This window comes from Gigantopelta aegis, chromosome 10, assembly GCF_016097555.1.
Source record: "Gigantopelta aegis isolate Gae_Host chromosome 10, Gae_host_genome, whole genome shotgun sequence".
NCBI classification, from domain to species: domain Eukaryota; kingdom Metazoa; phylum Mollusca; class Gastropoda; order Neomphalida; family Peltospiridae; genus Gigantopelta; species Gigantopelta aegis.
In genome coordinates this window covers 86,796,588-86,823,031 of record NC_054708.1, presented here as the reverse complement: position 1 = coordinate 86,823,031, position 26,444 = coordinate 86,796,588, and the positions used below count along the sequence as shown (strand labels likewise).

Genomic DNA, 26,444 nt, shown 5'->3' with positions numbered 1-26,444 from the left:
TATATATGTGTGTGTGTGTGTATGTGTGTGTGTGTATGTGCATCTATATGTACATATATATGTATATATACATATATATATATATATATATATATATATATATATATATATATATATATATGGGTTATTTAAAATTGTTTAAAGAAATAATTTCCTTTAACAAAGTGTAGGCCAATTATTTCTTTTAAACAGTTTTAAATAAAAAATATAGGCCTACTCGTTTTATTTTATTATTTTTATTTGTGTGTGCGCACGCTCGTTTGTAATGCTTTACTTGAAATATGGACCAGACGCTTTAAAAATACATGGACTAAAAATATTTATTCAGGTGAAAAGAAAAAGAAAAAAAAGGAAGTTTGCTATAGTTTTGAACTCGGTCAATAGTCAAATTGTATGGGTGGAAAGAGTACATGTATCTCCTCCATACAGGAGCCATGTAGAATAGCGTTCCCGTGTTACAAGCGGTAATTTAAGCACGTGTTGGCCATTCTTTGCTATTCACGCTACGCTAGTTCGCTTTGTTACTAATGGCCATTATGATAGACTTCTGCCTACCAGATGCGCGCGCATGCTGATACGTGACGTCACTTCCCTAAACACATGGCTTCTCCTATACATGATGTTATAATAATGGTAACCAGAGACTGTAACTTTAAGTTTGTTTTAAAACACAGAAATAAAGAGTACCTTTTGTTAAATATATCATATTAAAAAATTACCGCTGAATAGGTTTTATTTACTGTATACAAAGCCTAAACCAGGGTGCGAAAAGTGATTGTTGTCGACCTTAGAATTATAACATTTAAGAATAGAAGTTTGCTTTAGAAAACATTTTAGCAATTTAAAATTTTTATTAGCTATACTTTTGCCCAGTTATAATTAAAATCAGGGAAGAAAATCCAGAGGGAGGAGTCTTAGTTAATCGTACATTATCCGATATCTGTGAGCTACACAGATTCAGCTGAATATCAAAATCTTCTGCAGAATTCATTTTACCACGTGAAATCATATGGGTTGTGTTTAGGTTTAATAGTTTCCGGTTCCATCATTAACTGTTTCCCTGTTCTGTCTATACGCTGCGCTTTTATTGAGCATAAAACAGAATCATAGGGAAATCAGTCTAATTCAACCGGACGTGTGTGTTCTGTTACATTTAATCCCTACAGTTGACAGCGCTCATGAGCGTCAGACAGCCTTAGAAATGCCCCCCCCCCCCCCCCCACACACACACACCCACCACCACCAATCGAATCACATCTATTGTAGTTAGAAATAACACTGACCACAAACAATATGTTAGTACATATAAAAATAGCACCAGGGCCGTAGCTAGGATTTTTTGTTTGGGAGGGCAACTGAGTAGTTAATAGTCTAAAACTCCTTTTCTTTAAGTTTCTATAGTGCTTTCCGAATTTTTTCGGGGGGTGGGGAACTGCTCCCCTTGCTCCCTGCTAGATACGGCCCTGAGCACCATCTATATAACTAATAAAACACTGTAAGGTTTTGTTTAACCTGCTTCACTGGTAACTTACCGACTCTTTGATGCTCTAAAATTAAAGTAGGAATTGTTGTCAGGAGAGAAAGAAAACCATGGCGGATGGTCTCCAAAAACGTTTGCAATCTGAGGTTGAAAAATACCAAAATAGCCAAAAAGGTAATCCATTAATGGTGCTGTGTCTTGTTTCAGTGGTTGTGCATTTCTAACATCGTTATGTTTAATAATAAAACCAAGATCATTTCTTTGGCCATGTTATTTCAATATTTGACTTTTATCCAACGTTTAAAAACGGAACCGTGCCAAAACGGCACCAAGCGAAAACGGAAACAAATTGGACAAAACGGAACCTGCGTTGGCTAAAACGGCACCGAAATTTATGGCTAAAATGGAACCTACGATGGCTAAAACGGCACCATAATTGAATTTTATTTGAAGAATAGTAAATAAGACAAAAAACCCCAACAAAACAACTTAACTCAAATGAAAAGTTATTTATTAAAAGAAAAAATAAATGTTTTTGTGTCACTTCTGATAGTTGCACAAACAATCTTCAGGTCAGGTAAATTTATTTACGTGCTTCCATCAGATAACTGTTCAAGCACGCTCCCATTGGGAGCCGCCTCTGACAAGAGCCAGACGCCAATCTTGCTGAACTTTTATTTTTCTCAATAAAATGGTGACATGGAAAGCTATGAAGAAGGTGTTTCTCGATGTGAGGCTGCGTGGATGTTTATTCCACCTAACCCAAGCAATCTGGAGAAAGTGCCAAGAACTTGGTGTTCAAGTAACTAACTTACAAGTTATTTTTGACATTTTTTATATATATATACTGAAATATATATATATATACTAGCGGAAAAAAGTAACTGTGTATGGTTATCATGTTGATAAAAACATAATTTCAAGACATAAAACGATGAAACGATCAGATAGCATGGTTAATAGGCAAATCTGCAAAACTTCAATTCATTTAAAATGTCACAGCATCTGTCGTTTCATTGGTATTGGGGATGAAAGACACGGGGGTAAAAAATCAGTTCACAAAGTTAATAGCGCGTATGGCCATGGTTTGCGTCGATGCAGGCCTGGTACCGTCGCCTCATAGAGCCTACCAAATTGTTGAAGAATGCCTGGGGAATGCCGTTCCAGATCTGGACTAACGTCTGACCCAGCGCTGCCAACGTCACCGGCTGGTAGGCAGGCAGCGCACGTACACGACGTTGCATCTCATCCCAGACATGCTCGATTGGTGCAAGATCGGGTGAGACTGCAGGCCACTGCAACACATCGGTATTCTGCTGAGCTAGAAATCCCTTACCACCCGGGCGACGTGAGGTCTAGCGTTGTCTTGCTGAAGCGTGATGTGACGTTGCTGTCTTTGCACAAATGGGATGACGTGAGCCTGGATAATGTCGTCACGGTAGCCTACGGCGTTCAAATTGCCATCGATGACCACAATAGGTGTTCGTCCAGTTGACGTGATACCACCCCAAACCATGACACTGCCTCCGCCAAAAGCACGTCGCTCCACAATACAGGCGTCACTAAAACGTTCTCTAACACGACGATAGACTCTTGAACGGCCGTCGCTGCTGTCTAAGTGAAACCTGGACTCGTCTGTAAACAGAATACCCGCCCAGTGTCGGCGATTAAAGCGCAAGTGTCTTCTACACCAAGCCTGACGTGCTACACGATGGCGTCTTAGCAAAACTGAACGGACAGCCGGACGTCGCGAACAAATACGCTGTTCACGTAATCGATTCCGTACAGTTCTGGGGCTGATGGCACGCAATCCAGGAATGGTCCGCGCTGTCAGACTTTCCGTTTGGAAGTGATTCCTGAGGTGCACGAGTCGGGTATGATTGTCCTGCTGTTGTGACGTCACGCGTGGACGACCTGCACGTGGTCGGTCTCTGACATTACCAAATTGTTGAAAACGTCGCGACAAAGCCTGAATAGTGTTTATGTTGACACCAAATTGCGTAGCAACAGCGCAATGGAGCATTTCAGCCTGGATCATACCAATTGCGCGAAGGCGGTCATTTACATTTAGCCTGGGCATTGCTCTACGACCACTTTCAACCGAAAACCTGCTTTTCTGTTCCACCGGTTGCCAAACAATGACCCGACAGTAGCAAAGTCGACAAAAGCTGGAGCAGTAAAATGTTGGGCGGAAAAACCTTGAAAAACAGACCCATGTCCAAGAAGCGAAACGGCACGTGCCAATACGGAATTGACCCCGCGATTGTGTGGCGGTGCGTTCACTGGTCAACTGTGCAAAACATCAGGCTAAAATATTGAGCCGTGTTAATTTTATCTGATGTTTCAAGTTACACTGTTACTTTTTTCCGCTAGTATATATGTATATGAAAACGGCATATTATGTATTACCATATAATGATGATGTCATCCAATGTAAACTACGAAATGTTTTTAAAATGTAAACAAATCAAAATGGCTTATCTTTCTGTGGGCAACTCGATAACGGTTGAGTTATATCGAATAAACATTGTTCACGGTAAAATAAAGATTATCGCTCTGAACCCTAACCCTAATCCTGAAATTAAAAATAAGATAAGTTATATATATTTATATATGGTGCTGTTTTCGCCAAAGAAAATGGTTCCGTTTTGGCACGGTTCCATGTTAGCCTGTACCCGGAATTTGGAGGTAGAATTGGAAAGTGATGTCTGGGTTACTAAGGTCGACGACAGTCACTTTTCGCACCTTGTTTTGGCTACGTACACAATTAATATAGTATATCTTACCATAATTTCACTTGAAATCCATATTTCGTAAAAGGTACACATTTTTTTTAAACACAAGATCAGGTCTCGAACCTAACAGCGGCACTGACGGCAATTGCCATCATTGAGATATAAATTGCCATGGGTAGAGCGCATCACTGATAGCACTTTTGTGCCGTCAGTAAAGCTCCTCAACAATGGCAAAATGAACCTGGTGTACATTACCTGCCAATATTTAACATTTGCATATTGAAAAGATGTCTACATATAACAAGATAGCCTTGCAGTCAGGTTTATTTGCTGCAAATGTCACTTTTAAAAAACTTTCCATAGGCAGGCTCAAAATTGCCGTAGGAGGACTGTTTCACCCATTGCAATTCTTTTAAAAATTGCCGTGGGAGACAAATTCTTAAGTTCGAATCCTGCAAGATTTTCTTCAAACACATTCAGGTGCATGAATCATAGTCACTTCGTATCATAATGATTTTTTAACCTAGTCATTTCATACCATTGTGAAAAGTCATTTCATACCATGCTCATTTTGTACCAGTGTATATAGCACGCGAATATATTACTTGCATATACCTCTATAAGAAAATATGTCTACCAAGGGAAACAGTGTCTTTACTTCAACAAGTCATCATTAACCCAATTGACCAAGGTCAGTCCTTGCCTTTTGAAAAACAAAGGCGAGTGAAAAATCGCACACCTCAAAACACTTAGGCGAGTGAAAATCGCACAGGTCAAAATACTAAGGCAAGTGACAATCAAGCATTTAGTAATTGGTACATGTAAATGTAGAGACATATATTGCAAAAATGAACAAATAAACCAATAATGTTTTCTTCTAATTTTATGTTGTTTGGTTCATTAGTGTAGTCTGACTTCTTTTCCCTTTCAGGAATGGAGTTATAGTTTATTAAAAAGTTTCAGGAGTAGTGCTATAGAAATATAATTATGACATGTATACACTGATGCAGACCATTTGATTTTTTTAATTACAATATGTACTATTCAGATAATTTGATGCACACAATTATATATATACCTTTTCAGTGTTAGATGGTTTGATGAACGTGCAGCTAAACATATATATATATATATATATATATATATACAGTCATCTCCACTTATTTGCACATCGGTTTATAGCATAATTCGGTTAATCGACTATATTCACCCAACATGGAACCATTTGCCCTTATAACACTACAAAACATCCGGTTAATTGTACAGACTACAGGCTATATATCGGTTATTTGCACATATAAATAACGATTTTTATTTTTTTTGTGTGTGTGCTAAATTAATGTCACAAATGACTGAGAATGTCTATCAAACTTTGGCAAAAAAACTCAAATAAATCACCGATTAATCTGTTTTGTTTGAGCTCACTGTGTGGTAAGCCGACTGTAAGTGTAATCGCTGTTTACAGAGTCGACGTGTGACATGCAAATGAGATGGTGTGCACGTTACTACTGGTGAATCACAATACCCGACTACAAGATTTAAGAATGACATAATTAAGTTGAATAAACCTAAGACCTAATGTTTTGTTTGCAATATATTGCTGTTAATCAGAGGCCATCTCAATAACAGGTAACTCTCCGACTATTATTTTTAGAAGTACCGCCTGTGCGCTTGTACGCATGCGCACTCAACTATTGAGGCCCTATTCGATTGACGTGTTCAGGGCAATTATTGTTCTGTATCAATTATTACGTTATGTTGAGAAGCCTTGTTAATAATTAAAAGATTACAGATCAATCATCCTAGGCTGTTATGTTTTTAATAAATGTGACTGAGAAAGGGTTGTTGTTCACTTATTCATTAGATGCAGTGTACGCTATATCTGTTAAATGCAAAAGAAACGATTTATCACTTGCTTCCCGGAAAATGTAGCGGAAAAAAAAAGACTGATGGGGGAGGTCGTCAAAAAAAACGTTATTTATGGATCCTCCCTAAGTTTCTGCTATATTGTTAGACACCAATCAGTCGGACCACACCATGAAGGTCAGTCAGTTGTGTTAGACCGGTCATGCATGCAATGCAGACTGCTGGAACTGATAACGACTCACTAGCCGAGCTTAATTTTAATTGCTTAACAATAGCAAAGTCATTATTTGGGGATCACAAATAATACCAAAGCTTGCCATATCTTTTGGGATGGAAAGAACACCATACCAGCAAATTCATACAAGTTCACGTAATTCTATTCAGTCAATCAACAGCCCGGTAATTCCGGAAACTGACGTCATTTTGTAAACACGTGCACCGATGATGGTTATGTTGTTTCAAGTTTATCTCATTAACTACATGGCTAATACACTTTGTTTACACTAGTGGATGGTCAGCGGGTTTGACTGTATATATATATATATATATATATATATATATATATATATATATATATATATATATATATATATATATATATGAATCACTTGTCTTGAATTTCATTATTATGTACAACGAACATGATTAGGATAGTTGGGATGGGGAAAAAAACTGGTTCCGAGGAGTTAGTTCATGAACTACGACCCAAGCATATCAGGTGTGCACTAATGACTCATATTTATTAAAACATTTAAAAAAAAGTAACTCGTGAAACGTGGGCCTACAATTACTTCATTTGATAGTGTTAGTTGGGACATTGACATTAGCGACTGGCCTCGGTGGTGTCGTGGTAGGCCATCGGTCTACAGGCTGGTAGGTACTGGGTTCGGATCCCAGTCGAGGCATGGGATTTTTAATCCAGATACCGACTCCAAACCCTAAGTGAGTGCTCCGCAAGGCTCAGTGGGTAGGTGTAAACCACTTGCACCAACCAGTGATCCATAACTGGTTCAACAAAGGCCATGGTTTGTGCTATCCTGCCTGTGGGAAACGCAAATAAAAGATCCCTTGCTGCTGATCGGAAAGAGTAGCCCATGTAGTGGCGAAAGCGGGTTTCCTCTCAAAATCTGTGTGGTTCTTAACCATATGTCTGATGCCATATAACCGTAAATAAAATGTGTTGAGTGCATCGTTAAATAAAACATTTCTTTCTTTTTTTGACATTGGCGTGGGATTTTTAAGTCAACAATTACATAACCAATCTGCATGCATGCTACAAGGTACGAACAGCTCTGACGGCATTACGTCATTGATCTAGAACGGCCCCAGTGTTGTTAATAACAAAATACACAAACTCTGAAAAAAATCTGTCATTGCAAAGGATTTTATTCCAAACGTGGGATGCCATAATAAAGATAATAAAAAAACAACATAATTTTAGACATCATCATCAATGCGTAATAAGTTGTCAAGTAGACCAGCGTGTGCGTGCTGAATTCCAAGAGTAAAAATAATCTGATCCCGATAGCTTCGATTGGTCAATACTACTGCGTATCAAATCATGTTCCAGTCACATGGTCTGTGACTTTCTAATAAATGAAACAAAAATTAAATAGTTGGAAATGATCATTGATTACTGTTACTATAGTGTTTACATATATACATGTCTAAATAACATAATATGCACATTCATTAACCTCTGGCTGAAATAAAAATATTTAAATGAAATTTTATTTGATTTTTATTAAAGATAAAAAAGAAAAATAATAGACCTAAAAAAATACCTAGGCTTATTCTTACATACCTATTATCATTTCTTTTCATTCTTTTTATTATTCCGTCTAAAAAAAATTTTATTTTAAAAATAAAGTATAAAATTACACGGTTGCTATTTTTTGGACCTTACGTAAGCTTTGTAGGCTAACAGTTATGAACTAATCGAGACAATTGTACCGACTTCGCTGATTTCCGTAACAAGTTCATTTGTGTAGGCTACAGAAGCCACTATTTAATTCAATCCCATTTCTCTTTTTGTCATAACTATATGAACAGTATAAATGAGTTATCCTTACCAGACGTGATCTATTACCTTATAAAAGTGGACTGTTTTTAATTAATAAATTAAATAGGCAAATAATTTTGATCGGATTGGTACGTCTTTGAAGATGTCTATTAAACCTGTGTTTTCCGATTTGTATAGCAAAGATAAGTACCAGTCATATATTAAAATCTTGCATGGACGCTACCGTTCTCGTAACATTTTTTTCTGTTATTATTAAACAGATCTTTCTATCAGCTACATAAGGTAAATAGTGGCAATCAATATACAAAATTATTCTACGTGCGCTGTTTGTTAAGTGTAACGTGCGTTATTTTTCACACTCGCCAGATTGAAATGATGTGTGCTGTACGAGCGTGATATCATCGGCGCACCTTAAAAAGCACGGTCTGCAAGGTGCGCTTTTTATATTTACGTTTTGATAATTACGATAATAATAATAATAAATTAATTTGAACCATTTTCCAGCTACCAGTACCAGTTGACTACATGGTACGAAATGGCCGGATATTATTTATTTGCATCTTTATTTCTAGTATTATTGTTATTCAGTTGCAGGTGGTGTTTGCATCTTATAAAGATTTGTAATGCAATGTTATTTTGTAAAAGACTTTACCAGGGTGATAATACATCTGACATTACACATTTATGTTATGGTACGAAATAACTAAGGTACAAAATGACTTTTTGCAAAGTACGAAATGACCAGGGTATGAAATGGCCAAATTAGGTACGAACTGACTATATGGTACGAAATGACCAGGGTACAAATTGACTAGCAACCAGGTGCATTAATAATGTGCAAACAAAAACATTTCAATAGCCAATTTTGCACTGGAATTTTTCCAGCATTCTTATAACAGAAACAGGCTTTAAAGCGGGCCCTACGTTTCCCTATTTTTTTTTTAGGCTCGTACTTTTTCCTACTTTTTCGTGAAAATAGTTAACAAAATAATAGAAAAGTTATAATTACATGCATTGATAGCTCTAATCTAAATCTTGATTTTAACAAGAAGCCGTTTCTAGTATTTTTGTAGGATAAGTTTGTTGCAGTAGGTCTCTAGTGCTGCAAGAGGGGTTCCATGATGAGAATGACTGGCGAATGTTGACAAGGCACCCACTTTGTCTCCTCATTCTGTTGCTGAATCCCTCTTGAAGCACTGGTTACCAAGCAAAGATACACTACATGCACATCAGAATTGGTGAAAAGGTCAGTAGTCATTTATTTGCATCGAAAAGGTTAGTAAAGATGCCTATACTATCCCTACTTTTTTCCTTAAAATCCCTACTTTTTCCTACTTTAAAAAAAAAAATCCTCCTACTTTTATCCCTACTTTTTTGTTATTGGTCACTTAAAAGCCTGCAGAAACGTCAGGTACCAAGTTTATTGTTATTGTAAGGAGATGCAAAGTGACGTCATTGGAATACTGACGCCATTCAAATTCAAAATTAGTTATATTATTATAATTCTTTGCCATATTAAAATAAAAACTGGTCTACTAACCTTGACCCCTGTCAAATTTCTATAACAAGCAGACAACGCTGTTTACAGGTTGGTATGTTTTTATTTTTCATAATTCTGGACAAAATATTAATTTTAAGTTATAAGATGAAATAAATAAAAAGTACCTTTTGTCAAATACATTTATATCAATGTATCTAAAAATTACCGTTTGATATGTTTTATTTAATGTGTACGAAGCCAAAACAATTAGGGTCCAAAAAGTGACTCTTTTTGCACCCTTGTTTTAATTGGCTTCATACATAATAAAATTTATAGAAATAGAATGTTATCTTACGGTACTGTAATTTTACTTCAAATCCATATTTCGTAAATATTACAATTTGTTTTTTTAATTACAAGGGTTTTTATCAAACACAGTCAAGTGCTTCTGTAATTCTCAAACAAAAAATGTTCAATGGCAGTGTTGCATTTAAATTTTCCAGCTTTTAGAAAATGGAAACATCTTGTAGCACCCAGTTTATTGTTTATTGTAAAAAGATGCTAAGTGATGTCATAGTAATACTGACATGATTCAGCTTCAAAATTAGCTATATTATTACAATGCTTTGCCACATTGAAATAAAAACATACTGACATGATTCAGCTTCAAAATTAGCTATATTATTACAATGCTTTGCCACATTGAAATAAAAACATACTGACATGATTCAGCTTCAAAATTAGCTATATTATTACAATGCTTTGCCACATTGAAATAAAAACATACTGACATGATTCAGCTTCAAAATTAGCTATATTATTACAATGCTTTGCCACATTGAAATAAAAACATACTGACATGATTCAGCTTCAAAATTAGCTATATTATTACAATGCTTTGCCACATTGAAATAAAAACATACTGACATGATTCAGCTTCAAAATTAGCTATATTATTACAATGCTTTGCCACATTGAAATAAAAACATACTGACATGATTCAGCTTAAAAATTAGCTATATTATTACAATGCTTTGCCACATTGAAATAAAAACATACTGACATGATTCAGCTTCAAAATTAGCTATATTATTACAATGCTTTGCCACATTGAAATAAAAACATACTGACATGATTCAGCTTCAAAATTAGCTATATTATTACAATGCTTTGCCACATTGAAATAAAAACATACTGACATGATTCAGCTTCAAAATTAGCTATATTATTACAATGCTTTGCCACATTGAAATAAAAACATACTGACATGATTCAGCTTCAAAATTAGCTATATTATTACAATGCTTTGCCACATTGAAATAAAAACATACTGACATGATTCAGCTTCAAAATTAGCTATATTATTACAATGCTTTGCCACATTGAAATAAAAACATACTGACATGATTCAGCTTCAAAATTAGCTATATTATTACAATGCTTTGCCACATTGAAATAAAAACATACTGACATGATTCAGCTTCAAAATTAGCTATATTATTACAATGCTTTGCCACATTGAAATAAAAACATACTGACATGATTCAGCTTCAAAATTAGCTATATTATTACAATGCTTTGCCACATTGAAATAAAAACATACTGACATGATTCAGCTTCAAAATTAGCTATATTATTACAATGCTTTGCCACATTGAAATAAAAACATACTGACATGATTCAGCTTCAAAATTAGCTATATTATTACAATGCTTTGCCACATTGAAATAAAAACATACTGACATGATTCAGCTTCAAAATTAGCTATATTATTACAATGCTTTGCCACATTGAAATAAAAACATACTGACATGATTCAGCTTCAAAATTAGCTATATTATTACAATGCTTTGCCACATTGAAATAAAAACATACTGACATGATTCAGCTTCAAAATTAGCTATATTATTACAATGCTTTGCCACATTGAAATAAAAACATACTGACATGATTCAGCTTCAAAATTAGCTATATTATTACAATGCTTTGCCACATTGAAATAAAAACTGGTCTACTTACCTTCACTCTTGTCCAAATTCTATATTGAGCAGAAAACACTGTTTCCAGGTTGGTATGTTTCTATTTTTCATAATTGTAGACAAAATGTTAAGATTAAGTTTTAAAAAATGAAACAGTTTCACATGACGCAGGAATCATACATATCTGACACAATATTTACCTAAAATACTCGTAAATAAAATCTGTGTGCATCATGGTTGACGCAAAGTATTTCCGATGTCAATCGATTTTACAATATTATTATTATTTTTAAATACCGGTACATAAAAAATAGCAACTATGAAGTTTAAAAACGAAAATAGCTGAGTGGTTTAAATGGTTCCCAACCGTATCAATACATTTAACGTAACTTAAATGTAAAAACTAGTGTGGCTGATGTAGCGTGCCAGACCAGTTTAAATTTAGATCATCGCGACAATGTCAAATGTGCAGTCTGTTTATGGATATCAGATACTAGTTAACCAGCCGCAGGTTTTTACTTCAGTCTATATATCTTTTTTTTTTCTTTTTTTAATACATGTAGATGATCAAGCATATCTCGTAATAGGGGTTAGTCATAATTATTGTGCAGATGAAGCTATGTTACAAAGCAGGTTAGCATGCAGCATTGTGATGGGTGACTAAAAGCCAAAGGGTGTATAAAAGAGAGAGAAAAAAGCACTACATTATTTATAAGAAGAAACACAATGGATTTACATATATATATATTAAACAGATAGAACAGTGGATATAAATATGCTTGCAATATAAACAAGACAGTTATTCAGTTAATTATGTGATTTAAGAAATATACATGTATCATAGATGACTCTCATTTTTTAATGCATGACTCCAAAAATAAAACCCTGTGAGTCATGAGGACTCCAGTTTTCCAGATGCTAGGTGGAACCCTGATGAAAGAAATAAAAAGTACCTTTTATGAAACATATATAAAAAAAATTAATGTTGAATATATATGCTATATTTATTGTGTACGTGAAGCCAAAACAAGGTTGAGAAGAGTGACTGTCGTCGGCCATGATACTTGATTGTACACTACATTTTCAGCAGTGAGTTACAGTGGATGATAATGAAGTACTAGCTATATGCCAGAATCTTTTGAAATCTGTCTATAGATATATTTTGTTCAGAATGTATTTTCAAGTAACAAACCCTGGCGGAGGTATTATGTTCATATAATTATAAAATATATGTATTTTAGTACAAATTGTTTTAGTATTTGTAATCATATTCATAAAATCGTTTCTGTGTGTGCAGCATTTTTTGAGAATTACATTAAATTACCTTCAGGTGTACATTATAACACCCACCCAGTGGATTACACAATGTGTAATTTATTATTTTATTTATTTCATATCTATGTACATGTACTTAAGACCTGCATATTACCTCCCAAACCCTGTACATGCATATATTTTTTCTTTCTTTTAGATTTGCAGAAATATGTGACCACAAGGCAACGACTTGATGCCCAGCTGAGCGAGAACATGTTGGTGAAGGATGTAAGCATTGTGCTTTCATGTGTAAATATGTATGGTTGAAAACAGAGGTTTAAAATATGTTGCCCAATGCCAATATCAAGTGGAATAAAAAATTATATTTAGATTGGCTAACATTCAATAAATACATGTATACAACTAGTATGTGTATACCAATTGATACATGTACGTAATTTACAGCTTGTTTTCAGCTGAGTAAAATAAATTTTTGTGCCCATAATTTCATTACTGTTGATACATGTAATTCTGGATTTTGATACTATCCAAAACAATGTATGTGCATGTTCTTTGAGAAAAACTCCTTGTAACCCCTGACATTTCAAGAGCCTATAAAGTTTTCTGGATGGTTAGTGCAATGGAATTTTTTATCTCTATTATTATTAACCAATATAGGAGTGTTGTATTTTTGTAGGAGTTGGATAGTTTAGAAGCCAGTGCTAATGTCTACAAGCTGATTGGCCCAATACTGGTGAAACAAGACTTGGAGGAAGGAAAACAGACAGTACAGAAAAGAATAGATTATATTAATGGAGAAATGTAAGTGTTCCCAATGCTATCTATAGATAGAAAGAAAGAAATTGTATTGATGGAGAAATGTAAGTGTGCCTAATGCTATTTTAAGAGAAATTTTTTTGTATTGATGGAGAAATGTAAGTGTGCCCAATGCTATAGAAAGAAAGAAATTGTATTGATGGAGAAATGTAAGTGTGTCCAATGCTATAGAAAGAAAGAAATTGTATTGATGGAGAAATGTAAGTGTGCCCAATGCTATAGAAAGAAAGAAATTGTATTGATGGAGAAATGTAAGTGTGCCCAATGCTATAGAAAGAAAGAAATTGTATTGATGGAGAAATGTAAGTGTGCCCAATGCTATAGAAAGAAAGAAATTGTATTGATGGAGAAATGTAAGTGTGCCCAATGCTATAGAAAGAAAGAAATTGTATTGATGGAGAAATGTAAGTGTGCCCAATGCTATAGAAAGAAAGAAATTGTATTGATGGAGAAATGTAAGTGTGCCTAATGCTATAGAAAGAAAGAAATTGTATTGATGGAGAAATGTAAGTGCCTAATGCTACAATCTGATTAAAATTAGCTCTACTGAACTACCAGTAGATCTAACAGCATTGCATGGACTCCCATGTTCAGGTGACATTTCATCTATAAATAACAATTTAAGTATCGACCAATTACACTTTTATAGCGTTATTCTGGAGCATACAAATTTTTTAAATATAAAGGCGACAATATGCAATAGGCAGACTTGTTGGTCTATTTCAACATTAAAGAACAGGGGGTAAAGTGCAGTAATAAACTCTGGATTGTATACTAGTATAAACAGATTTTATGGCTATACCATCACGTTTTTATATTAAAATTAGTTTCCGGCATACTTCATAATTCACCCGAATCATTTCGTATACTCTCAGCATAATCCCAAATGTTTTCAAATTCTTTTGAAATCACTGGCATTATTTTGCAAGTAAGGTTTTGATTGGTCGAATGAAACGTCAAGTGGACATGAGCTCCAGTGGGGTGCTGTTAGATCCACAGGTAATAGTAATTAACCAGTGGAGCTAATTTTAATTAGATTGCCTAATGCTATAGAAAGAAAGAAATTGTATTGATGAAGAAATGTAAGTGTCTGGCAGTGGGGAGCACTGGCCACCTCCCCCACCAAGTCTACATATAATACATTAGAAGACAAATTATTATGGACCCTCCATTTGCTAGCATCTTCCAACACCTATGGGACAGGAAAATAATAGCTACATGTCTGGTTATGGAGAATATAATATATTTAGTTTATGACTACAGCCCCCCCCCCCCCCCCATTTTAATTTATGGAGTGTGTGTTTGCGTGGTAGAAAACTCATCAGCTACATGTAGTTCCCTGGATACATGTACAAACATTTACCTTTTCTGTTTTGCATACATGTAAAAGGTATTTTCAGCTTCTACAGATATCAGGATGACAAGAAAAAACCTGGATTTTCTCAGATTAATAATTTTACCCAATAAGCCTTTAATGGTAGGGGCGACACCTAGATGAATAATTTCAACCAATAAACCTTTAATGGTAGGGGCGGCACCTAGATGAATAATTTCACCCAATAAACCTTTAATGGTAGGGGCGGCACCTAGATGAATAATTTCACCAATAAGCCTTTAATGGTAGGGGCGGCAACTAGATGAATAATTTTACCCAATAAGCCTTTAATGGTAGGGGCGGCACCTAGATGAATAATTTCACCCAATAAGCCTTTAATGGTAGGGGCGGCACCTAGATGAATAATTTCACCCAATAAGCCTTTAACGGTAGGGGCGGCACCTAGATGAATAATTTCACCCAATAAGCCTTTAACGGTAGGGGCGGCACCTAGATGAATAATTTCACCCAATAAACCTTTAACGGTAGGGGCGGCACCTAGATGAATAATTTCACCCAATAAACCTTTAATGGTAGGGGCGGCACCTAGATGAATAATTTCACCCAATAAGCCTTTAATGGTAGGGGCGGCACCTAGATGAATAATTTCACCCAATAAGCCTTTAATGGTAGGGGCGGCACCTAGATGAATAATTTCACCCAATAAAGCCTTTAATGGTAGGGGCGGCACCTAGATGAATAATTTCACCCAATAAGCCTTTAATGGTAGGGGCGGCACCTAGATGAATAATTTCACCCAATAAGCCTTTAATGGTAGGGGCGGCACCTAGATGAATAATTTCACCCAATAAGCCTTTAATGGTAGGGGCGGGACCTAGATGAATAATTTCACCCAATAAGCCTTTAATGGTAGGGGCGGGACCTAGATGAATAATTTCACCCAATAAGCCTTTAATGGTAGGGGCGGCACCTAGATGAATAATTTCACCCAATAAACCTTTAATGGTAGGGGCGGCACCTAGATGAATAATTTCACCCAATAAACCTTTAATGGTAGGGGCGGCACCTAGATGAATAATTTCACCCAATAAGCCTTTAATGGTAGGGGCGGCACCTAGATGAATAATTTCACCCAATAAACCTTTAATGGTAGGGGCGGCACCTAGATGAATAATTTCACCCAATAAGCCTTTAATGGTAGGGGCGGCACCTAGATGAATAATTTCACCCAATAAGCCTTTAATGGTAGGGGCGGCACCTAGATGAATAATTTCACCCAATAAGCCTTTAATGGTAGGGGCGGCACCTAGATGAATAATTTCACCCAATAAGCCTTTAATGGTAGGGGCGGCACCTAGATGAATAATTTCACCCAATAAGCCTTTAATGGTAGGGGCGGCACCTAGATGAATAATTTCACCCAATAAGCCTTTAATGGTAGGGGCGGCACCTAGATGAATAATTTCACCCAATAAGCCTTTAATGGTAGGGGCGGCACCTAGATGAATAATTTCACCCAATAAGCCTTTAATGGTAGGGGCGGCACCTAGATGAATAATTTCACCCAATAAGCCTTTAATGGTAGGGGCGGCACCTAGATGAATAATTTCACCCAATAAGCCTTTAATGGTAGGGGCGGCACCTAGATGAATAATTTCACCCAATAAGCCTTTAATGGTAGGGGCGGCACCTAGATGAATAATTTCACCCAATAAGCCTTTAATGGTAGGGGCACCGGAATAATTTCACCCAATAAGCCCTAGATGAATAATTTCACCCAATAAGCCTTTAATGGTAGGGGCGGCACCTAGATGAATAATTTCACCCAATAAGCCTTTAATGGTAGGGGCGGCACCTAGATGAATAATTTCACCCAATAAGCCTTTAATGGTAGGGGCGGCACCTAGATGAATAATTTCACCCAATAAGCCTTTAATGGTAGGGGCGGCACCTAGATGAATAATTTCACCCAATAAGCCTTTAATGGTAGGGGCGGCACCTAGATGAATAATTTCACCCAATAAGCCTTTAATGGTAGGGGCGGCACCTAGATGAATAATTTCACCCAATAAGCCTTTAATGGTAGGGGCGGCACCTAGATGAATAATTTCACCCAATAAGCCTTTAATGGTAGGGATGGGACCTAGCCCAGTGCTAAAGTGCTTGCTTGATGCGTGATCGATCTAGGATCGTTCCCCGTCGGTGGGCCCATTGGGCTATTTCTCATTCCAGCCAGTCCACCACGACTGGTATATCAAAGGCCATGGTATGTGCTATCCTGTCTATGGGATGGTGCATGCAAAATATCCCTTGCTAATGGAAAAATGTAGTGGGTTTCCTCTCCAAGACTATATGCCATAACAAAGTACTTTTTCTTCCTTTAATGGTCTGTGGGGCAGGATCTAGCTCAGTCGGTGGTGTTCACTTGAGGTGCTTGTGTCACGGTATCAAATCCCCTTGGTGGACATGTTCTCCCATTGTTTTTCCTCCATCCCAATCAATTCCCCATGATGAGTGTATATCCTGTGTTTTGAAAAGTGCGTATAACAGATCCTTGCTGATAATGGACATGTGTAACAAGTTTACTCTAACATTATTATGTCAGAATTATCAAGTGTTTGACATGATAAGATTATTTTCAAGGAGAAATTTTGAGCTGTAACTTTCATGTTTTTTGTTTTTTTTGCAGTAAGCGACATGATGGTATAATAAAGGAAATGGAGAAGAAACAGGACTCTCAGCGTGAGACGCTAGCTAAACTTCAACATCAGTTCCAACAAGCACAAGTGAAGGCTGCGGCCAGAGCGTAGAGACATCTGACTTTATAAACTATTAATTTGTGCTGCCTAATTACATTAATAAATTTTGTACTTAAAAAAAATATATGTTGACAGTGTTGTGTCGGAATGTTAGTCCCAGTTTTCTGTTACTGATAATGGACAACAAGAGCCTGATTACTGATAATGGACAACAAGAGCCTGATTACTCAGAATTGCAACTAGTTCACAGTCTGTAAGGACTTTTTTTCTAAGAACTTTTTTGCTACTGACATGATACATTGTGAGCTGTAAATATATACTGAAGTCCTTTGAAAATGCACCACCCAATATTCAGTTATATTTATCACACGTGCAGGTTTGCTGTAACCCTAACCTCTGTATCTTATTTTGGGGATATTTATTGCTCATACAAAAATCAGTTGAATGTATTATATTTTCTTCTCGTATCCTTGTTATAACTAGAGATTTGACTGATGTATTTTCAATGGAGTTTAGTATATAATCACATGAAAGTGAATATTTTATCCATGTCGGGCATTTGTTTTTACTTGGTGGTGGGTGTTTGTGAGATCAAGTTTAACTTTCATGGAGATTTCTAACAGAGTTATACATGTAGCCAGATTTGACTGATGGGAATTTATTTAAGGGCCAAAACTGGAATGTATCCATGTTTGACAGAGTTAAGGCCCTTGAAGTTAGATTTACACATTTATGGAGACCAATAGTCAACATGTATAATACTACTACTATTGCTTTAGCAGTATTCTCTGAATGCTTGTTTCTTAATAGCACTGTTCTGTTAAAACGGTTCATCATAGATGGTTTTACCAGCATCTTGGGACATTTTAAAATCATGTCCATTATTTTAAATTTGACTTGGTTGTATGTATAGCATATGGCCAGGTGTTAAAAATTCCACCCAAATGAATATGGGCCTGCACTAGGAGGGAAGAAGGTTTAGGAGACTTTTGTATGATTTTAAATCCCGGGCCTGGAATGTCCTTGGAAAAATTACCTTTATCTCTGTTGGTGAAAAGTGCATTTATTTTACTAAACCCTACCCCCACCCCAAAAAAACACCAAAACTACGACTAATAAAATTTAAATGCTACAAAAGTTATGTTTTCTACTGGAATTAAAGTTTTAGAAAATGTAACATTATGACTGGTTTTACTTATCTATGAATTTAATAATTGTTCAGATATGTATTAGAACACAAACAAGAACCTTCCAATATGCCTGGCCAGTGATGGCATCACATTGTGTAATAAATCCGTTCACTACAGATTTTGTATTGTAGAATTTCATGGTCCCCTAAGTGTAAGAGCCATGTCCTATAAATTGCAGTGTTCATTAGTAGACCACAGAGGAATTTTTGGAAGCTACTTCAGACTTCATCATTAACGCCTAATTTTCATGCATACAACTGTACTCACACAGCAGTCTGTAGTTAATGTGTAACTGCCTACTATACACTGCCTACTTTCCTCCAACAGCCTCCTATTATCGAAAATAATGAACACCTGCACATTGATATATTATGTGTGGGTGGAGGGGATTTTGTGAAAATGTGTCCACTTATCCAAGTCCAAGCCTGCACAGAAAGCGAAGGAAATACAGTAAATCCCTCTAAATCCCTCTAAATCAGACGCCTACACAAACCAAGTAAGAAGTTCAGTTTTAAGCATCTAGTATAAACAATATATATATATACTGAACAAAATGGAAAACTTTACAGTTTGAAAATACATTTATAAAAAGGAACTTGGCCATTCATCAAATTTTAGTGAGCGAATCGTTACTACCTTGACACTAGCTTGCCAACAAGCTGATCAGATTGCTTGCGAAACACGTGAGCGAAGCCGGGTCAAATTGATGGAAATCATGTTTTGCACATGCAGAATTGGCACGAATTACATTTCGCGTCCCAAATCGATTGAAACGTGTAGCCTGTCGTCACATCACTTGGAAAAACACACTTTTGCTACTGAATTTGTTGCTATTGGAAATGCCGAGACTGAAATGAATAAGGAAATCGTGCCATAGGGCGTCTAGACAGAGGGCAGTCCGAGATGGTCGTTGCACTTCTGTGGACAAGACGCCATGTCCGATTCACTCGGAGACAATGGAACACAGTGGTCTTTAGCGACGAATCCCGATTCACAATGAGTTTCGCTGATAGCAGAATAAGGGCGTGGCGAAGAGTGGTGAATGTCATGCTCAGTGCTGTGTCGGAGGTGTCATGATAACGCAACCCCCCACACAGCGGCATTAACACGGAACTTTCTTCAAAATGCCGATATCCCAATCATGGCTCGGCCAGTCCGATCACCTGACATGAATCCCAATTGAACATGTCTGGAATGAGCTCGGAAGACGTGTCAGAAACCGTGTTAACGCGCCTCAGACACTGCAGGCATTGGGACAGGAGCTGGTGGCTGAATGGAGGCGACTTCCGGTTCAGTGTTTCACACGATTGCTGAGATCCATGAGAAGACGGTGTCGGGTAGTTATCCTAGCCCAGCGAGGTCACACGCGATACTGACACTGCATAATTAGTTCATTTGAAATCATGTGAACGTTGATTTGGACCCCCCTGCAACATTCCAAGCCTCCCATCGACAAATGTCTGCATTAATGAACATGCATATCGTTGTGAGGTTATCAGAGGACAAATAATATGTGTCAAGTTTTCCATTTTGTTTAGTATATATAAAAGGACTGAAAATTGTCTGGTTCTGAGAGAATTCCCATTTACTCTCGAGTTTTGAGGGGTGTTACTGTACATGTGGGCAGCTAGAAGCCATGCTGAAACAAACTGCCATTTGTTTATTGTATCCATTATCTCATACTATTGTTCTTTTCTCATAGCAGATCATTTGAAAACTGTTTTCATGTACTGGTACTGCAGTTTTACAAGAAAAACAACTAGATATACTGTTCACTGAAAGAATTAAAGCAACACACGTGTGAAAATAGTATCCTGTTTACTTCAGAAGACTTAGTTTAAATACAAATGTATATAAATAACTGACACTTCAATAAATAATGCATGAATATCACAGACAGTGCAAACTTAATTATAAATAATGATTTAGTGCAAACTTATCTATAAATAATGATTTATGAAAAAAAGTGTATGATAACTGGCAAAGCAAAAATACACCACAGAATACTTTATTTCATTCAACTGACATGGTGATTCCACAATGATCAAATGGATGAGGGGATGCGAGAGAGAAAACAAATGTATCAGTATTTGAATTGTGTTGACTGAGCAATCATGACAGTCTAATACAGGTTTGATTTCACCTAGCAAGAACAGAAAAAACATTTATTGTCCTTCCAACAGGGAATGCTTCTTTTTTTTTTCATGCAAAGGAATTTACTACAAATTATTTATTTCTGAGTCGATTGTTTTCTAACTTTTTTTGTTATTTCCAAACCACTTTTACTTGTCTTTTTATGTTAAACCAAACTGAAATTATTTATAAAGAAAACCAAAATTTTTTGTAGAAGGATGGGAGAGATTGTGCTTCATGTAAAACTATATGACTATTCCGGGAACTTGGGGCACAATATTTTACATGAACCGTTCCATTCGCATATCAGCTATGTAACGTCAAAATAAGATGAACCACCAAAAGGTTATATGATGAATGTTTTGAGAGATTGCAAACAGTTCTAAACATGATTTTAGACACTTGATGCATAACAAATTAGTAGTTCAATAGAAAAATAATATCTCATTTTAAAATAAGTTATTTTAAATTTTAATGCATTTGAAATTTCAATGTAGTTGTACATGTGTTAGGATTACGAGTTATGCAAAATATAATTCACAGCATGCAAATCCAGTTTCAACTGATGTTATAATAAAATCTTTTGTTTTTGTTTTAAGTCTGTGTTGATAATTTGAGTCAAATAACGGACAACGTTGTTTAGAAGGTACATGTAGAATGTGATCATGTAAGACAGGTGGCAGATTTTACCTCAATTGCATGTTTGTAAAACATCCCAACATTTAATTATTGATTATTGGCTATTCAAAATATCTGCATCCCCAACTCATGTGATCATTTCTGATACTCCTAATTTTATTCAGCATCTAATCCTCAGTTCATGGTTACATTCATATTAGTCTGATATATCGTGTTTAACAACAGATATATCGGACTACATGTATATTCATATGTACACATATCCATGCCAACACCAAATTAGTCTCTACAGGTGAAGGGGTTAAATCAAATATATTATTGCAGTTATATTTACAAAATATACACATAATATATACATTGGTATAAATATATATTAAATAAATTCAATTATAGTTTCCATCTGGAAGATTGTTATGTTAGATTCAAGTTTAACATGCTTATGGCCATGACAACAATTACAAACTAGAATACAATGACAGGACCTTTAGGAAAACAACATTTTAAAGCATTATTTTCTTAGATGCTATGCATATGTTGATTGCAAAAAACAACAAAGACAAAGAAAGCATTGTTGCCACATATAGACAGCAGAACATAAATATTTTTTAACAAAAAACCCCAACTAAACCCACAGCTATTGGTGGGAGGTTAGTATATAATACAATTGATCCTTAATTATATTATTATTTTTACCACTCACAAAAAAGGTTCAAAATTGAAAACATTACCCTTGAAATGATAATGAAGCTGCAGTTTAAAAAAAAAATTCTTTGTTACTTCAAAAAAAAAAGAGAAAAAAAGTATCAGTAATTATAACTTGATATAGCTTTTCCAACCTAAATACAGAAACAAATGTTAAGTTTTATGTTCCTAACAACATAATTATGCAGTTTGTTTACCTGATATATGAAAGTAAGTGATAATATCAACAACATATGAGACAGACTCAGGAAGACTTCTACAGCTCTCACCACACATCCATCTTCCAGATTATAAAAACAGGATTGCATCAGAAAAAACATGTATAAAAACCAAATATATACACAATATTGCATATTCCAGATTACTTCTCTTCAATATCACAAATAACAATACTTTGATCTGAATATATTTTGAAATACATAGTATCAGTTCTTTTCATAATTATAAATAAGGGTAATTTCATTTTAAACAGATACATTGAAATGAATACAAAAGCACAAACAATGTCTCTCTTAATATATACAAATATATCTATATATTTAAGCCATACATATTGAACAACTGAAGAGAATTGGCCATCGGGCAGTATTGGGCTACTGTATATAAATGGCTCTCCACTAGACAACATTACACACTATAAACATTCTCGTTTTCCTCCCTGTATTACATACAGTAATTGTATTACCAACATCTTCTTTCCCTTTTTTAAAGGTAGTTTCATGTAAAAACAATAATATAGGCCTACTGAAATATAAATACATATACTGTAAACATTTGTTAGTGCATACAATATACTATTTTCTATCTACAATTATTAACTCACAGAGTTTTATATTCAGAAGTATACCGGTATACAGGCAAACATATATTGCATAAAAAGGCATACCGGTACATATATTATTATACACTTCAATAAATAATGCTTTTCAAACAAAAATTTCATGAATTTTTTTTATATATGTACTTCTAGAATGAAAAGAAAAGTACTATAAATAAAACCACACTTGCTGAATATAAAGATGTTACTCCAGGATCCATGCTTGAAAAATCGTTCAGACTCCAGACTAGCAAAGTCTGCTATTAGAATACAAACTTCAAGCCTCAAGTCTACAGATTAAATAGAAAATAACTAGTTAATGACATCACTGCAAAGCAGAACTACTCATTCTGCCTGAACAGCATGCAGCCGATATCCGACGTCTTTAACTACTTGTTATCTTTATCCTGCAGACTATAAAAATTAAGGGGAAAAGCTATTATTTCAGTTATTTTAGCTACATTGTATGATGACCTAGAGGTCAAACGAGCAATTCTGTAATGTAGCTATGCATGTGACGTCACATGTGAAGTCATATCCTGCTACTATATGGATATGACTTTGCTTTATCTGTCATCATATTCTGTCAATAGAAATGGTGGTTGCAGATTTTATATGCACACAGTCGGAACAGTAACGTTTAAGTAGACGTCAGACTAAGAGAAGAAACCTGCTGCTGCCACATAGTTTCTAATTTCTGTTTAAATAGACGTCAGACTAAGAGAAGAAACCTGCTGCTGCCACATAGTTTCTAATTTCTGTTTAAATAGACGTCAGACTAAGAGAAGAAACCTGCTGCTGCCACATAGTTTCTAATTTCTGTTTAAATAGACGTCAGACTAAGAGAAGAAACCTGCTGCTGCCACATAGTTTCTAATTTGTTTAAAGCAGCAAGGGATCTTTTAAATGCACCTTTCCCACAGACAGGTCAGCACATACCACAGCCTTTAATAAACAAGTCATGGGGCACTGGTTGACATGCTTTACAGATATAAATACATTCAATATCTTTACATGTTTGTTTCGCTTTTCACATTTCATAGATATTTCAATATAATGTAATTTACATATACATGTATACTCATTTAAATTTTAACATTTTTTTCAGTTTCAGCTATGCAAATAACATGAATATTATGTGAGTGTTTAATTACCGGTTCTGAGGAATTTATAACAAAGAACACTATAAAGATGCAGCCAGTACGTAGTAATGACAAACATATTGCTGTATAGCCATACTAGGAATACTGTATCGTATTGGTTTGTAATTCAAGTACTGTTTACATAAAGTGGACTTTTGGTGTGTGTGTGTAGAGTTGTACAAGACTGCATACGTGCAGGGGGTGAAAGCCCCTTAATGACAAGCGAAATTGGGCTTTTTTTCTGTGTAAAAACTGAATATGTTACGGTACATGTGAGATCCTTTGTGTTCTTTGGGCCTTTACTTGCTTGCTGCAAAACATGTAGCTAATAATTTGATGAGTGTGAGGCTGGGCCCATGTTTTTGAAGCAATCTTACGGTGGTTTTACAATTTCGTAGTGCCAAGATAGCTTTGAAAATCCTTAGCCAGGTTTCTTTAACTTTGGTGTTATTTTATGCTAAAATTAGGACATCCCACCAGTAAAGTACCATCCCGTGTGCCAATGGAGGGGTGATAAACATATGTTACTTGTAGGCCATGCATCCATCAACGGTAATTAATTTAACTGATTTTCATGCTTATGTCCAGTTACAGTTCAAGCACACTGTCCTGAACACACACCTCTACAATCTGGGCTATCTGTCCCTACTATCTGGGCTGTCCAGAACAGTGAGTCAATACTTAGTTGTTAATGAGAAAGAAGTCGGTGTAGTGGTCTTGTACATCTCCCAACCGAGCCCTTAAAAATCATTCTGGGTAACGAACCCAGTACATGTATAACCAGCCTTTAGCTGGATGGCTTAACCACTACATCACTAAGAATGTCAATTAGTACATATTATTTATCTTCTTTTTTTCCATAACTACTTTTTTTTTTTTTATCTCCCTTGGATTTTCTGCCACGTAATAGTGTGATAATTAATACATTCATTTTGCATGAGGTATTAGAGATCTACATGTTTTGTTCCACTACAGTTGACATTATTTGGATCCTTTGGACTGCAGCTTGTCCTTAATCTTCCGCAGAGCTCCATGGATTCCCTTTGTGCCGACTTTCTGCACGTTGATGTCACTGTTGGATGCTATCGCCTGAAGATCTTTGTCATCAAACTCTTGTATCCGCCTTCGCAGTAAGTTGAGGAGCTGCGAGTCTCGCTCAAACAGATACTCATTGTTCTTGAACAGGCGGATCATGTCAATCATCTGAGATATTGACCTGAAATAAAACAAAAATAGTCATGATGACAGTCCAAACATGTATTGATTTAAAACAGTTACAAATATTTGTAGTTGAAATATCTTAAAGCCGCACACCCTAGTTCCATCCAGCGAAAATAAATTATAATTTAGTTAATCTACAAACCTGTAACACACTTAGATCACGTTTTTATCAAATGGAGTGAAAAAGCAGGTTTTATATCGATAAATACCATGGGAATCCCCATGTCCCAATTGCTTGAAATAATTTTGAAAGTTAGTATTCTGATGTCACCGGTAGAAGCACAACAATGCCTACGTCACGACAAATTTCACAGACTTGGGGTGCGTTCGTTTCACCTCTCCTGGACGTGTTCCAACTGTTCTGTCCTGGTTGTATCCCCTCTCCAGATATCGTAAGACTTGGCAAAATTATTGGTTTTAAGGGTTTGTAACGTTTTGTATTGAGACACTTACTTGTCTGAACTTTATTGTTACTGAAAAATTTCACAAATGAACAACAACAAATCGGATGTTGATTGCGCGAACCGTGCACGAGAAAACAAACCGAACCAAAATGATAACGGTCACGTGATATACCAACATCTGTGACATTAAAAATAGACTGGACCTCGCTTAACGTTGTTTTCTCGACAACACGTTTTGTGAAAAAATGCATTTCGTGGTTTTACAAACATCAGGATTACCAAAAAGCACTTCAGGTGAATGGAAATGTGTATTCTAAATAATAAAATGTAAGTAAAGTGCAATTTTATTTGTGAAAAATGGGGTTTAATAGCGAAAAACAATGCCGTAATGGTTAACAAATAAACGTAACTAGGGTGTGTCCCTTTAAGAACTGAAGTGTTAATGTA

General features: G+C 35.7%; 3 protein-coding genes across 3 annotated transcripts in view; 1 reads left to right on the top strand and 2 right to left on the bottom strand.

Moving 5' to 3' along the window:
- LOC121384038 (probable ATP-dependent RNA helicase DDX31) overlaps window positions 1–1,063 on the bottom strand; it is a 29,578-nt gene extending 28,515 nt beyond the window's left edge. Inside the window, exon 1 of the mRNA XM_041514200.1 lies at window positions 929–1,063. Coding sequence (XP_041370134.1) covers window positions 929–1,009 — 81 coding nt within the window. The 5' untranslated portion in view covers window positions 1,010–1,063. The remainder of the gene's footprint in view (window positions 1–928) is intronic.
- Window positions 1,064–1,564: 501 nt separating this feature from the next.
- LOC121384437 (prefoldin subunit 6-like) lies at window positions 1,565–21,662 on the top strand. Its single transcript, XM_041514833.1, has 4 exons — window positions 1,565–1,654; window positions 13,035–13,105; window positions 13,515–13,639; window positions 17,680–21,662. Exons 1-4 carry the CDS (start codon window positions 1,591–1,593, stop codon window positions 17,798–17,800), a joined length of 381 nt encoding a protein of 126 aa, XP_041370767.1. The 5' UTR covers window positions 1,565–1,590; the 3' UTR covers window positions 17,801–21,662.
- LOC121383881 (kinase non-catalytic C-lobe domain-containing protein 1-like) overlaps window positions 20,741–26,444 on the bottom strand; it is a 62,071-nt gene continuing 56,367 nt past the window's right edge. The window contains exon 26 of the mRNA XM_041513977.1: window positions 20,741–25,588. Coding sequence (XP_041369911.1) covers window positions 25,354–25,588 — 235 coding nt within the window. The 3' untranslated portion in view covers window positions 20,741–25,353. The remainder of the gene's footprint in view (window positions 25,589–26,444) is intronic.